This window comes from Dermacentor variabilis, chromosome 7 (assembly GCF_050947875.1).
Source record: "Dermacentor variabilis isolate Ectoservices chromosome 7, ASM5094787v1, whole genome shotgun sequence".
Lineage (NCBI taxonomy): Eukaryota > Metazoa > Arthropoda > Arachnida > Ixodida > Ixodidae > Dermacentor > Dermacentor variabilis.
In genome coordinates, this window is record NC_134574.1 from 62,005,197 (window position 1) to 62,017,973 (window position 12,777).

The 12,777-nt window shown below is 44.5% G+C and overlaps 1 protein-coding gene across 1 annotated transcript in view; it reads right to left on the reverse strand.

Moving 5' to 3' along the window:
* LOC142587478 (salivary peroxidase/catechol oxidase-like) overlaps positions 1 to 12,777 on the reverse strand; it is a 152,508-nt gene that overhangs the window by 47,160 nt on the left and 92,571 nt on the right. The window contains exons 8-9 of the mRNA XM_075698526.1: positions 3,247 to 3,348; positions 3,027 to 3,137 (exon numbers count right to left, since the gene is read on the reverse strand). Of these exons, the coding sequence (XP_075554641.1) occupies positions 3,027 to 3,137; positions 3,247 to 3,348 (213 nt within the window). The remainder of the gene's footprint in view (positions 1 to 3,026; positions 3,138 to 3,246; positions 3,349 to 12,777) is intronic.

Below are 12,777 nucleotides of genomic sequence, written 5' to 3' on the forward strand. Positions count from 1 at the left end.
AGGTGGTCATGTGCGCACATACAATTACGCACAATACTCAAACAAGTTTGCATCATAATCCAATCAGACAGTGCAGAGACTGTTCTTCAGTACAACGTATGGTACATATGTATCGCCGACACAGACGTCACGTTTCATGTTGGTGAAATAGGCCTCTGTTAATTTTCGGGCCAGGGAATCTTTCCTTTTACCATGAATGCCTATATGGAAAATATCTGGCTCACAGGTGCCGGAATCGCAGTGCATAGGCAAATGCGCATTATTCTTGTTCTTGACAAACAGCTCGTGCTGCCTTGACCTGTGTTATTTGCAACGGCCTGTCTAGCCATATACACCCTGCGGCAAAGGGTCAGCTCCAGCGGGTTTGAGATGGGTTGAATTCTTGACAATAAATGGTTTATCTACATCCGGTGCACAAACATGCTTTACTAAAACACGACTAACGTTTTGCTGCTGCACTCACGCTCACTAACGATGCACCGAAGGGACGTATCTCGCTTTTGGTTTTTTACATTGAAAATCATTGACAAGGAGTTCCACCTAAAAGCAGTACCAGCTTTGAAATTTTCTCAAGATGAACCTTTTTACACAGAGCTATACCCTTCCTTTATACCATATTTATGAGGCCCTTTGCAGGGATGAAATTCTTGACGATTCCTTGTGCAGATTTTCACAAAATACCCGGTAAGGTAACATAACAGAGCCACTTTTCTTGTCTGCTTGTAGGTGGCGAAAGTTGCATTATTTGAAGTGATGATGTCTAAGGTTCATTCATGAGGGCATAGCTGTGTGCGCCTAATGGTCTCCAAAATGCAGTCCACACCATCTCAAAGGCACCGTTTGTGGTCGTCACTACCAGCCTTGTTGGCTACACGTCTGCTGACTGCCAGCAAGTCATCCACCTGTACACCAGAAGACACATAGTATTTGAGTCTTTTCTTCAGTGTGTTTGAAATATTTCCACGTTGGGCAAGTTCCCCCAGGTCAAGAAGCTGTGCTGACTTATCCACTACTTTCCTGGATTCCCTGGGCAGGCGATTAAGCGTACAACGCCACCACAACTCCTAACTTCGCGCCACCGCCTGCGTGAAGACCTTGAATTTTTGTTCAGTTATCCACCCAGTGTCGGTTTGGTGGCATGTGCAACAGAGGGCTTGACATTTCCAAAGAACCCTGGAACTTCACCCGGAACCAGCACCTTGTCGACGCAATATGTCAGGTATTGTGTGTGGCACTTAGCAGAGACAATAGATGGAATTAGAAGAAAGAGTTCAGGAGCCTCCGTGTGTCTTGAGGCTGTGTTGGTGAGGCCTTCTTCCCAGAAAATGTAGGAAAGTTTTGACGCTCAAGCTGCACGGCTATAGGAAGCAGGATACCCTTGTTCTATAACGGTTGCTGGAGCAGAAATTATCCTTGATAAATTGAAGCGTAATCGAAAAGCCAAGCTGCTAGAGGTGCTAGAGGAATAAAGGCCCAAGGTTGTTCCGTACCTGGATAATGTGGCCCACACTTTAAGGAAATTGGCCAGCAGGTACAAAGTACTATATTTTTTGGCTCCGCGGAAGCTTGCTGGCTTGTGCCCATGCATGTCAGACCCACAGAAGCTCAGCCTTCATGGTAAAATTCATACAGTGTCATAGGTGACTTGCACGGTCGATGTGATGTACAAAATTCCACTTAATTGTGGCAGGGTCGATATCGATCAGACATGCCTTTGCATCTAATATAGGCCAAGGGAACACGAGCTTTCTGTGTGAAATAAGATTCATGCGCATTTGCCTATGCACTGCAATTCCTGCACGTGTGAGCATATTTACCATATACGCATTCTTGGTAAAAGCAAAGATTCCCCGGCACGGGAATTAATGGCTGCCATCTACATGAAACCTGACGTCTGTGTCAGCGTTACATCTGGACATATCACTGAATGACATGACAGTTTCTGCACCGTACGATCGGATAATGATGCAAACTTGTTTGAGTATTGTGCACAAACGTGTCTGCGCAGATGACCACCATAGATTCTCAATATAATGCTGTTGCAATGAACTAGTTGCAAGTGAAGCTCTTTCCTGTCCCAAAGCTTCTTTCCGGCCTTGGTTGCCTCATCGGGCAATGCACGGCTGTAGTAAGCTCTTCTTATACGACATAATTTTGAGATATTATTGTAGCTACATGTTGGTTGTAGACAGGTACTCAACTCCACCTATATATTTACGTTTGACCTCGGGGTTGAACTGTTTAAAGAAGAAACATGTTTTTGTGCTAACACCGAGATAGCTGCTACGTGCGTCCCATCCAGTTTTCATGGCAGCTATTGCAAATTCAATGCTCTGATTCTCCTTCCTACTTCTTATCCTTGCTTTCCTACTTCTGCTACGTCAGTTGAAGTGTTGCCAATCGAGCACTGGCATTGTTAATATCTCCGAATTCCCTCTCCACCTGTCTTTCTGTAGAAGGGCCTTTCTCATTTATCATTTTCTTGTCAGAAGTTAGTCAACAGAAAGAAGAAAGTCGCCGTCGTGCTGCCTAGATACCAGTGGCCTTAATTATTGCCATTGTGTTTCTACCGTAGTTATCGCCGATGACTCCGCTGTTGTGCCGTCTTTGTTCGAACATTTGTTCACACTGTCCTAGGAGCATGGATCCGTGCTTTGGGTAGCATTTTACGCTTTACTCCTAGTGGCTATTTACAAATAAATACTATGGCTTTTACCGCATTGCTTGGGAAAATAACTACAAAACTTTGAAACTTGAGAAATCTATATTCAGAGAACTTCCAGCAGTGTGCACAGACATATTCTGGCGTGTTATACGCTGCGAGTGCCGACACATCAGTTGTGTGGTTTGCTTGGAAGATATTGGCGCGCCAGTTGGTTGGTAATTTATAGTGTAAAGGAGGGACATTTGTGGACACGTGTACAAACACTAAAAGAGACCTGAACGAGAGGTGAAACGCGATTTTTGAAGAGCGCATTCAAGCTAATGGATCTCCGAAAATTGGCCGTCGTTCTTTAATGACTTACCTGCCCAGGCGCACTTCTTGTTGTCCTTCGGTATACTGCAGTTGTCGGCATAAGGAAACGGACTGTCCGGTGGCAATTCCGCGCCCTCCACTACTTGGCTTATTAGTAGACCTGTGGCGAATATGCGAATCACGAAGCTCGACCATTACAAAATATCTTTTTACGCAGCCAAATGGAACACGTTTGTGTTCTTGTATTAAGCCCGAAGTCTTGCACTTACCTTTGTTAAAAGTTCGAACCGATGCTTGTATATCGCCTTTAATGCCGTAGACGTGGGAGAGGTCTATATAGGAAGTGCGCGAGTTCACTTGGTCTCGGTAACCTGTCAGGAGACAATTGAGAAGAAAAGTGGCTTAGCGGATGACACCGCGCTATTTTCGCTTAAGACGCCATTTCGACGCAAAATTGCTCTCTCGCTTAAACATGGGCTGCCTACAGGGATAAGTATGAAGAGCCTCCAAGCAAGATAAGAACTGTACTAAAAAAGAATCCGAGGACACCTAAACACTGTTTAGGACTTGTGAATGCGAAATAATTAATGTACAATTTAACAACGCTGAGTGGACATTCCAGTTACAAATTTCTTGCGGCTAAGCGAGCGCGTTGAGACGCTTGCGCTGGTTTAGCCCAGTGAGTAAGGCACTCTGCTTTTGATCGTCGCGTCGTAGGCTCGATCCACTCTACCGCCAACGCTTCGCCTTTTTCTAAAGTACCGATTTACAACTTTATAGATACCAAAGTTTCAAAATACTAATTTTGTTATTTGTAATACCTTTACTTTCATAATAGTTTTGTAATACGTTTACTGGAGAACATTGCTCTCATTAACTAACTGTGCGGTTTCCCTTTGAATCAGAATTTGAACGCCAGGTGCCGAAAGAATTCTACGCGTGTTCTTGCTCCAATCGTAGAGTCTGCGCGCAAAAGGAGCTGTATTCTAAGACCTTCGTGTTGACAGCTTTACTTGCAGGAACAATTTCTACCACAGCCTATGCCACCGTGCAGACCCTGCTGGCTACTGCCACTGTGTTCCCACACCTAGTAGTTGCGGTAGGATACGTCGACTAGTGCCTGGTGATGCGGCGTTTGTGCAGCGAAGCTCCACGGCAATGACATCACAGAGACAGAGGGTCGGTAGGCGCTCCAGCAAAGCAAGCACTAATCGCACTGAAGTAACGCACGAAACAAAGAACTTAGTAAAAACGTCTTTAAACGGCTATAGCCGTCTTGATCTAACATAGGACTGAAATACAATTTCTTCTAATTGTAACCTACGCGGGTTAGATTTAATAGTATATTTGTTATCTCCGGTAACAACCAACGGCTGGTATCACAAAACTTTATTTCGGTAAATTCATTCAGAAAGTCAAATTCAAGCAGTTTATTAGTTTCCTGCTTAAAAAATGCGGGTGCCTGCCTGAAGAAGTACGTTGACCATCGTCGTTAGCGAAGAAAAGAGACCGTGGACAAAGAGACCTCATAAGGAGTAACACAATAAGCTAGCCTCAATGTTGAATGATTTTGCACTAGAACTATAGCAATCAAGAAAAAATTATCATTGTAAACCAAGGACGCGCACACGAAGACTCGAAACCGTTCTTCCATGCTGGTGCAAGAGGGGCTGACAGCATGATTGAAATGCCGTTGGTGTCTTGGTCATCGTAAGGCAGTGAATAGCTCTGTGATCACATAGGTGTCTCCATGGTGTGACAGTGCTAGCCACCGCGGTGCGATCACTCTAAACTTCTCCGGCATCTCTTTCCGTACAGGAAATAATGAGGTCCTGGGAACCCGAGAAGAAAAATAAAAGAACAAAGCCGACCTCTGGCGCACGCAATATGTTCGGCGTGGGTTCAGGTATGTACGTAAATTATGCTAGTCGCGGGTCGTTTTCAGCACTGTTTTAGATTTTTTTGGATGATGACTGGCGTTATTCATCGGTGCTGAAGCTTTTTGTCATGCGTTTCATTGTTTCGTAATCTCCGCGGTACCGTGCCTTTTCGCAGATGGCTATCTACCAGAAAGGCGGGATGTTCCTTCGCCGCCTCCGCTATTCTGAATTCGTCTTGATAATCCGTAGGTTTGGATAACACTTTCTCGGGTAAGTGAAATAGTTCACTCTTAGTCTCTTGTCAATATCGTTTAAACGTTTTAGATCTTATCCACCACAGGTATTGATGGTGGGGCACTACTATCCTGCCGGTTTTCGCCATCTTCGTTTCTTATGCTGGAGTTTTGCTTGTTGACATTCTTTAATGTTAACGTAAACACGCAACAACAGAAATGAGTGGGTTCAAAGAGGACCCGATGGCTGTAATCATGAACTAAACTGTACTTGGCCTATATGGTGTCATTTTGGTCTTGCATGGGTTGGAGCATCCCGTGCGTGCGCGCACGGACGCGTGTGTGAGACTGTACAACTTGTAGCTTTCGTGCTTCAGAGCAAAGCAACAACATTACTACAATGTTTGCTTGCTTCATATAATATCAAATGCGATCGGTTATTGGTGTAAACTAATGACGGTGCTGATGTTGGTGATTGTTTGAACAATGTTTTTTTGTGGTGTGGCTTCTCAATTGCTAATTAATGTAGAAACTCTGAATTACTCCAGCCTATAGATGCACTGAAGAATTTGGAACCTCCAAAAATCACTTTGCACTTCGCAACCAGCATGTTAACACTTTGATGAAGGGGCGTAATGTTCTCGCTTGGTCTCGTCATGGGATACTTTCAATATTGTATGACGTATCATCCAAGATGAAACGTTACTGGTCTGAGGTAAGCCATTTAGGGTGAACTGAACATATATCAGCAAACGTGATTGAGGCAGCGCCAGAAGCGTTATATTTTGACACTTTATCGCTAGTCACTTGTATGTTACCTGGTTACCCTGTACTGTAAGTCATGTTTAGGTAAGAAAAAGAAACGGAACAGCTAGCTACTGCAAGTTTTCAAACGTGCTTTAGGTTTAACAATCTAAAGCGCAATACACCCTTTTAACCCAGATAGCACATCATTTATCTGCATTATGGTAAACTGTCTTGAACTGATTATTTTTTGTAGAGGGGTTCTCAAGGACTGGTTTCACAACATAATAAGTGTGTTTTTATCCGCGAGACACCATACATCATTTTGAAGGACGTTTTCTGTCCGACTCGGTTCTGAATTTTGTTACCTCTATGCCTAAAAAATACCAGTAATTTTAAACATCATAACATGCATATCTTAAGACCCCAGTACGAAGAGAGAAAGGAGTGCTTCAGTTTATTTTAAGGTGACTCATTGATCTTGCATCGCACATATTGCTACTTGAAGTTCCAGTTCGCGCATTCTCATTTCCTCTATTGCTTTTTTTTCATCTCCCGTGGAGATTTTGCTTGACTTTGATTGCAGGACCTTCAAACAGTGACGGCAAGGTTTTGTCGGCATCCAATACTCTCCTTCAATAGATGACCGGCTCTGACTGCGGAAGTAATCATCTTTAAGATCCCTCCGTGGCCAACTTTTCTGGCTCTTGTCCCCCTTCTTAACTGCACGTTATGGATCTTTTCTAATTTAACATATAATAAAGTTTGACTACAATACATGGCAGATGTATTGCTGCATTGTAGACGGCGATCATGTTTTTTGCACTATGGTGCACTGCGTGAAGAGCTCATCTGTACAGTGCATCTAAGAATAATAAAATATTAGATTGATGATTCAGTCCCGGTCACATGCAATATGCAAAGAATGCACTCTTGGGTGGTATGCCGAAGAAATATTTATTATTTCTGGGTGATCCTATGGAAGCATATCGCGATACTAAAGTAAGATAAATTTCCTTGAAATCTAGCATGGACATAAGAATAATGTTCATATCGCTAAACAGAGTGGTGCGCAGAGTAATTTTCCAAATGGGAGCCATCCTTTGTTTCTAAGAATCCACTGTAGAACAGCATTTTCATCCTATATCATCTTATCTCCTGTACCTGAAACCAGGATGTCATATCTCCTTGAACGGTAGCAGCACTGACAAAATGTTTCTCTGCTAGAAACTATTTCAGTTCGCACGAGACTCATCAGAGCAACGTTTAGACAACAAAAATGTGTTTCATACAGAGGGGACATTCGTTCAGTCAATACGGGCCCGTTGGCATAACGCCGGTGTATGTAAAGGCCGTCTTTATTTGCAAAATATTTGTGATAAGCAGCGTTGAATTGACTGCTCTAAACAAACTGCACTAGTCGACCAATGAGGCTGTGTTAAACTATTGCATGGTTAGCAACTGGAAAAGTAACCGTACATCACTCCATCCGACAATATAAATATTTCTTCTGATGTCCGAGCATGATTTAAATTAAATTGTAACTTTGGACTCATCTCGTCTTACTGTAACCGTTGCCAAAGAAGTTTAAGGGAATGTTTAATAAATGTTTTCAGTTATACTTGTCAAGAAATCCATCAGCTAAACTTTTGCGTAAGGTTACTAGGGATGTAAGTCCACAGCTACATAATGTGTTCATCCACAGTGTTACTAGCTTTGTGAGTTATCCATTCAAGACATCGTTTAGGCATCAAATACCTGCTTCCGTGTTTGAAGGAAAGGATAGCGCACATTCGCGCCGAGGCCGCTTAGTAAGTCCAGATGCAGACACAAGGTGCTGTTGGGCGAGCGGCGCCCAGTGCAGCTTTACGCCGCAGGCGCCCAAAAGCGGTGCAGCGGAAACAGACAACGAGGCTCAGTGACCGCGTCGACAGAAGTTGGCAGTTTTGTCCTAAGCACGAAGCACTGACCGCGATAGCAAATGTTTAGGGTAACACTTGAACGCTTCCCATTGTGTTCTAACTATGCGCGTATACGACTAAGGCGAATGCAACATATGCGGAGGCGCCAACATTTCTGGTTCCATCAAATGCTTTACCACGCCATGCTGAGCCCGTAATGACAGCGCACAGGCACGACTACGCTGCCCGCAAAGAGCCGCGCGAGTAAGTTGGCATCCCTTTTAGCGGCGCTATAACCTAAAACTATTCCAATCTGTTTTTATTCCAATCTCCTGACGTCAAATTTACGTAACCACCGACGCAAGCATTGGGTGGTAACCAGCAGCGTTGTTTCAAAATCACAATCAAGAACCCTCCTCGTTTATAGGATGTCATTTTCTTTTGCTTTCTAAGTGAATAGAGTTGCCTACTTTGAGCAGTTTTTCGTATCTAACTCGCTGAAAAGAGGCGAAGAGCACGCTGAAGTAGCGAAAGTTTCGACGGGGCTGAGCCAGCAAAGCGAAAGGAGATAACTGGATAAGGATGGTGGTGCCGGCGTCTGCGATCTGTCCACTTCCCCTTACTTAGCTTTCGGTGACTGGTCGAAGTTCGCGGCGGCGTGCAACGGAAGGTTAAAAGTGCCGCTAAAACGGATACTCAGCAAGGTAGTCTTGACAGAGCATTGTCGCATACGTGCTGAAAGGTCTCCAAAACGTTATACGGCCACGCAAAATTTTTTGTAGACGCAAAGCAATCCATACAGCACGGCAGCTCCATGTAGCTTGTGCCACAGCGATAGGCGGGCAGCCATCTTCTATTCCTTTCAGAACGGGGCAGTGCCCGGCTATTCAGAAAAAAAAATTTATTTTGTTCAGCATAATAATTAGTTATTAACGCGTACACGTCACTTTGACGCGGGGGCTTTGCGCGGTTTTTCAACGTCGCGAGACAGACGGGCAAAGTGGCCTGCAGCCCGAAACGTTCGACCCACAGCGATTCGTCAAACAACGCCTTTCTCGCTAATAGCAAGAAATATGTCAGAATCAGATAATATTATTTTTCTTCCGTTTGGTCTAATCATGCATAATCAGTGTGCGCATATCATATTAGATGGGGCGTTTTCGCGTTTTTCCTGACGTCACGTGACAGACAGGCACATGGGTTGTGACTCCAAAATTGTTTCACCAATAGCGGAGGGCTGATTGCAGAATTGCTATAGAAACGATTGGAATAGCTTTAAGTTATATCGCCCCAGGTATGAGCAGTGATATTGGTTCGTACTTGTTACATTTGTTCGCCTGAGGAAATTTTAAATAAAGGCAATCCGCTGTGATTGTTATGTTTCATGACATTTATTTGCGTGCTGCCATTACGAAAATTCTGATGAATACTCTAGCCAAGAACGTAAGTCCTGGTTCGAGCAACTTGGTGGCTGACTAGTTTGTCGTTCATATACTGAATGTATAAACATACAACACGCATATGCTTAAACATACGCAGTGCCACATAACAATGCCGACGACGATGGTGAATATTCGCCTTGAGTGCCCATAAAATCGCCGTCGCAGTAAGATTCTGCGGTGAAAAAGCGCGAAGCGGACGCGCGCATTATGTCCGCCGTGAGCATATCGCAATAGGGTGAAAATGAAGATGGCAGAAGGTGACTAGTCCGAGAAGAGCCTGTAGTTTCAACCGATGCTGCTTGCGGTCATCGAGTTCTCTCTGTTCATGTTCCTGCACAGGCTACAGCAAGCATGTTTACTTATGTTTGCTGCAATTCACACTACCATCCCAGCTACAATCTTACACTTTGTGTGGTATTATAACGTGTTCCTATCGCATTCATTGCTTTGTCCTTACGGCGAAACTGCACTTATTTAAATAAATCAATTTTTCCAGCGCTCTAAGTCAAACAGAGAACCTTAACCACAGAAAGGTGATAGCGTAACTATTGTGCCACTGATGCCACCTCCACACAACGGCGTTCGTCATAAATACATCATAGCTTCTGCATGTAAAACCCATCAAGTTATTTGAAATAATTAAACACGTTACCTTATGCCAAAATGTGGGCTGATTCGGTAATTAGAGCACTGTAGGTTAGTTGATCCCAGCTGTATCGCAGTAAAAAACATTAAAATCCGACACTCCGGAGGAGCGTGAGGATTCCGCTAGCATGGAGGAACCCAGAGCAGCGGCCTCCGACATTGCCTCCGAGATTTAAGTTTGTTTACGCTCCGACGCTGGACTGCCGCCGTGGTGAATGCGATGTAGCAGTCGGCACTGACGCCAATATGGTGATAGGAGCACGTATTACTTGCATTGTGGCGTATCCGAGGCGCGTGAAGCAACTCCGAACGGACGGAAAAAAAAACTTTAACGGGAAAAGGACCTGCGAGGTTGCCGGCCCGGGCTCAGGCAACCCGGGCATTATGTGCGGTGAGGCATAGCATTTCCACCGTGGCCCAGGCCCGCTGGATAGCCCATAGTAGGTCTAGTTTCGAGCTAGTTAGAGCGCTTAGCCATCGCTCCTCGTGAAGGTCTGGTTATATGTTGTCGTGTTATATGTAGCGGTGGCGTAGAGGTAGAACACCCGCCTCTCGTGCAAGAGGTCCGTGGTTCGAATCCCGGTGCCGACAATTTTCCACCGCATTAAATAAAAAATCCGCGTGTTGATAAAATTGCACAAACAGGCCTGGATTGTGGCCTGATCCCGGTGACCAGAACCGGTAACACACTCCTTCACCAGAGCAGGATTGGCCACCCTGGTGCAGTACTTGGCCACAACCTCATATATGAACACAACAATCAAACACCAGCCCTCAGTCCCCAGCAGCTGCGAAGCAACTGACCTGCAGCTGCGAAGAACAGAAGTGCTAAGAATCACTGCCTCCGGACAGGCCGCCATTGGAATATGAACCTGGCAACGTTTAACGCTAGAACGTTATCTAGTGAGGCGAGTCCAGCAGTGCTATTGAAAGAATTGAAAGTGCTAAAAAGCGGGCACGTCCTGTGCTACCGGGGCTTAGCGGAGAGAAGAGAACTAGGAGTCGGATTCGTGATTAATTAGAATATAGCTGGTAACATACAGGAATTCTATAGCATTAATGAGAGGGTGGCAGGTCTTGTTGTGAAACTTAATAAGAGGTACAAAATGAAGATTGTACAGGTCTACGCCCCTACATCCACTCATGATGACCAGGAAGTCGAAAGCTTCTATGAAGACATGGAATCGGCGATGGGTAGAGTGAAAACTAAATACACTATACTAATGGGCGACTTTAATGCCAAGGTAGGCAAGAAGCAGGCTGGAGACAAGGCAGTGGGGGAATATGGCATAGGCACTAGGAATAGCAGGGGAGAGTTATTAGTAGATTTTGCGGAACAGAATAATATGAGGATAATGAACACCTTCTTCCGCAAGCGGGATGCCGAAAGTGGACGTGGAGGAGCGCGAACGGCGAGACTAGAAATGAAATAGACCTCATAGTCTGCGCTAACCCTAGCATCATACAAGATGTGGACGTGCTCGGCAAGGTGCGCTGTAGTGACCACAGGATGGTAAGAACTCGAATGAGCCTAGACCTGAGGAGGGAACGGAAGAAACTGGTACATAAAAAGCCGATTAATGAGTTAGCGGTAAGAGGGAAAACAGAGAAATTCCAGATCAAGCTACAGAACAGGTATTCGGCTTTAACTCCGGAAGAGGACCTTAGTGTAGAAGCAATGAACGACAATCTTGTGGACATTATTAAAGAGCGTGCAATGGAAGTCAATGGTAACTCCGTTAGGCAGGATACCAGCAAACTATCGCAGGAGACGAAAGATCTGATCGAGAAACGCCAATGTATGAAAGCATCTAACCCTACAGCTAGAATAGAACTGGCAGAACTTTCGAAGTTAATCGACAAGCGTAAGACAGCTGACATAAGGAATTACAATATGGATAGAATTGAACATGCTCTCAGGAACGTAGGAAGCCTAAAAACAGTGAAGAAGAAGCTAGGAATTGGCAAGAATCAGATGTATGTGTTAAGAGACAAAGCCGGCAATATCATTACTAATATGGATGAGATAGTTCAAGTGGCTGAGGAGTTCTATAGAGATTTATACATTAATAGTGGCACCCACGACGATAATGGAAGAGAAAATAGTCTAGAGGAATTCGAAATCCCAAAGGTAACGCCGGGAGACGTAAAGAAAGCATTGGGGATATGCAAAGGGGGAAGGCAGCTTGGAAGGATCAGGTAACAACAGATTTCTTGAAGGATGGTGGACAGATTGTTCTAGAGAAACTGGCCACGCTGTATACGCAATGCCTCATGACCTCGAGCGTACAGTAATTTTGGAAGAATGCTAACATAATCCTGATCCATAAGAAAGGGGACGCCAAAGACTTGAAAAATTATAGACCGATCAGCTTACTGTCCGTTGCCTACAAACGATTTACTAAAGTAATCGCAAACGGAATCAGGAACAACTTAGACTTCTGTCAAGCAAAGAACCAGGCAGGATTCCGTAAAGGCTACTCAACAATAGATCATATTCACACTATCGATCAGGTGATAGAGAAATAAGCGGAATATAACCAACCCTTATATATAGCTTTCATTGATTACGACAAAGCGTTTGATTCTGTCGAAACCTCAGCAGTCATGGAGGCATTACGGAATCAGGGTGAATACGAGCCGTATCTAAAAATACTGAGAGATATCTATAGTGGCTCCACAGCCACCGTAGTCCTCCATAAAGCAAGCAACAAAATCCCAATAAAGAAAGGCGTCAGGCAGGGAGATACGATATCTCCAATGCTATTCACAGCGTGTGTACAGGAGGTATTCAGAGACCTGGAATGGGAAGAATTGGGGATAAAAGTTAATGGAGAATACCTTAGTAACTTGCGATTCGCTGACGATATTGCCTTGCTTAGTTACTCAGGGGACCAATTGCAATGCATGCTCACTGACCTGGAGAGGCAAAGCAGAAGAGTGGGTCTAAAAATT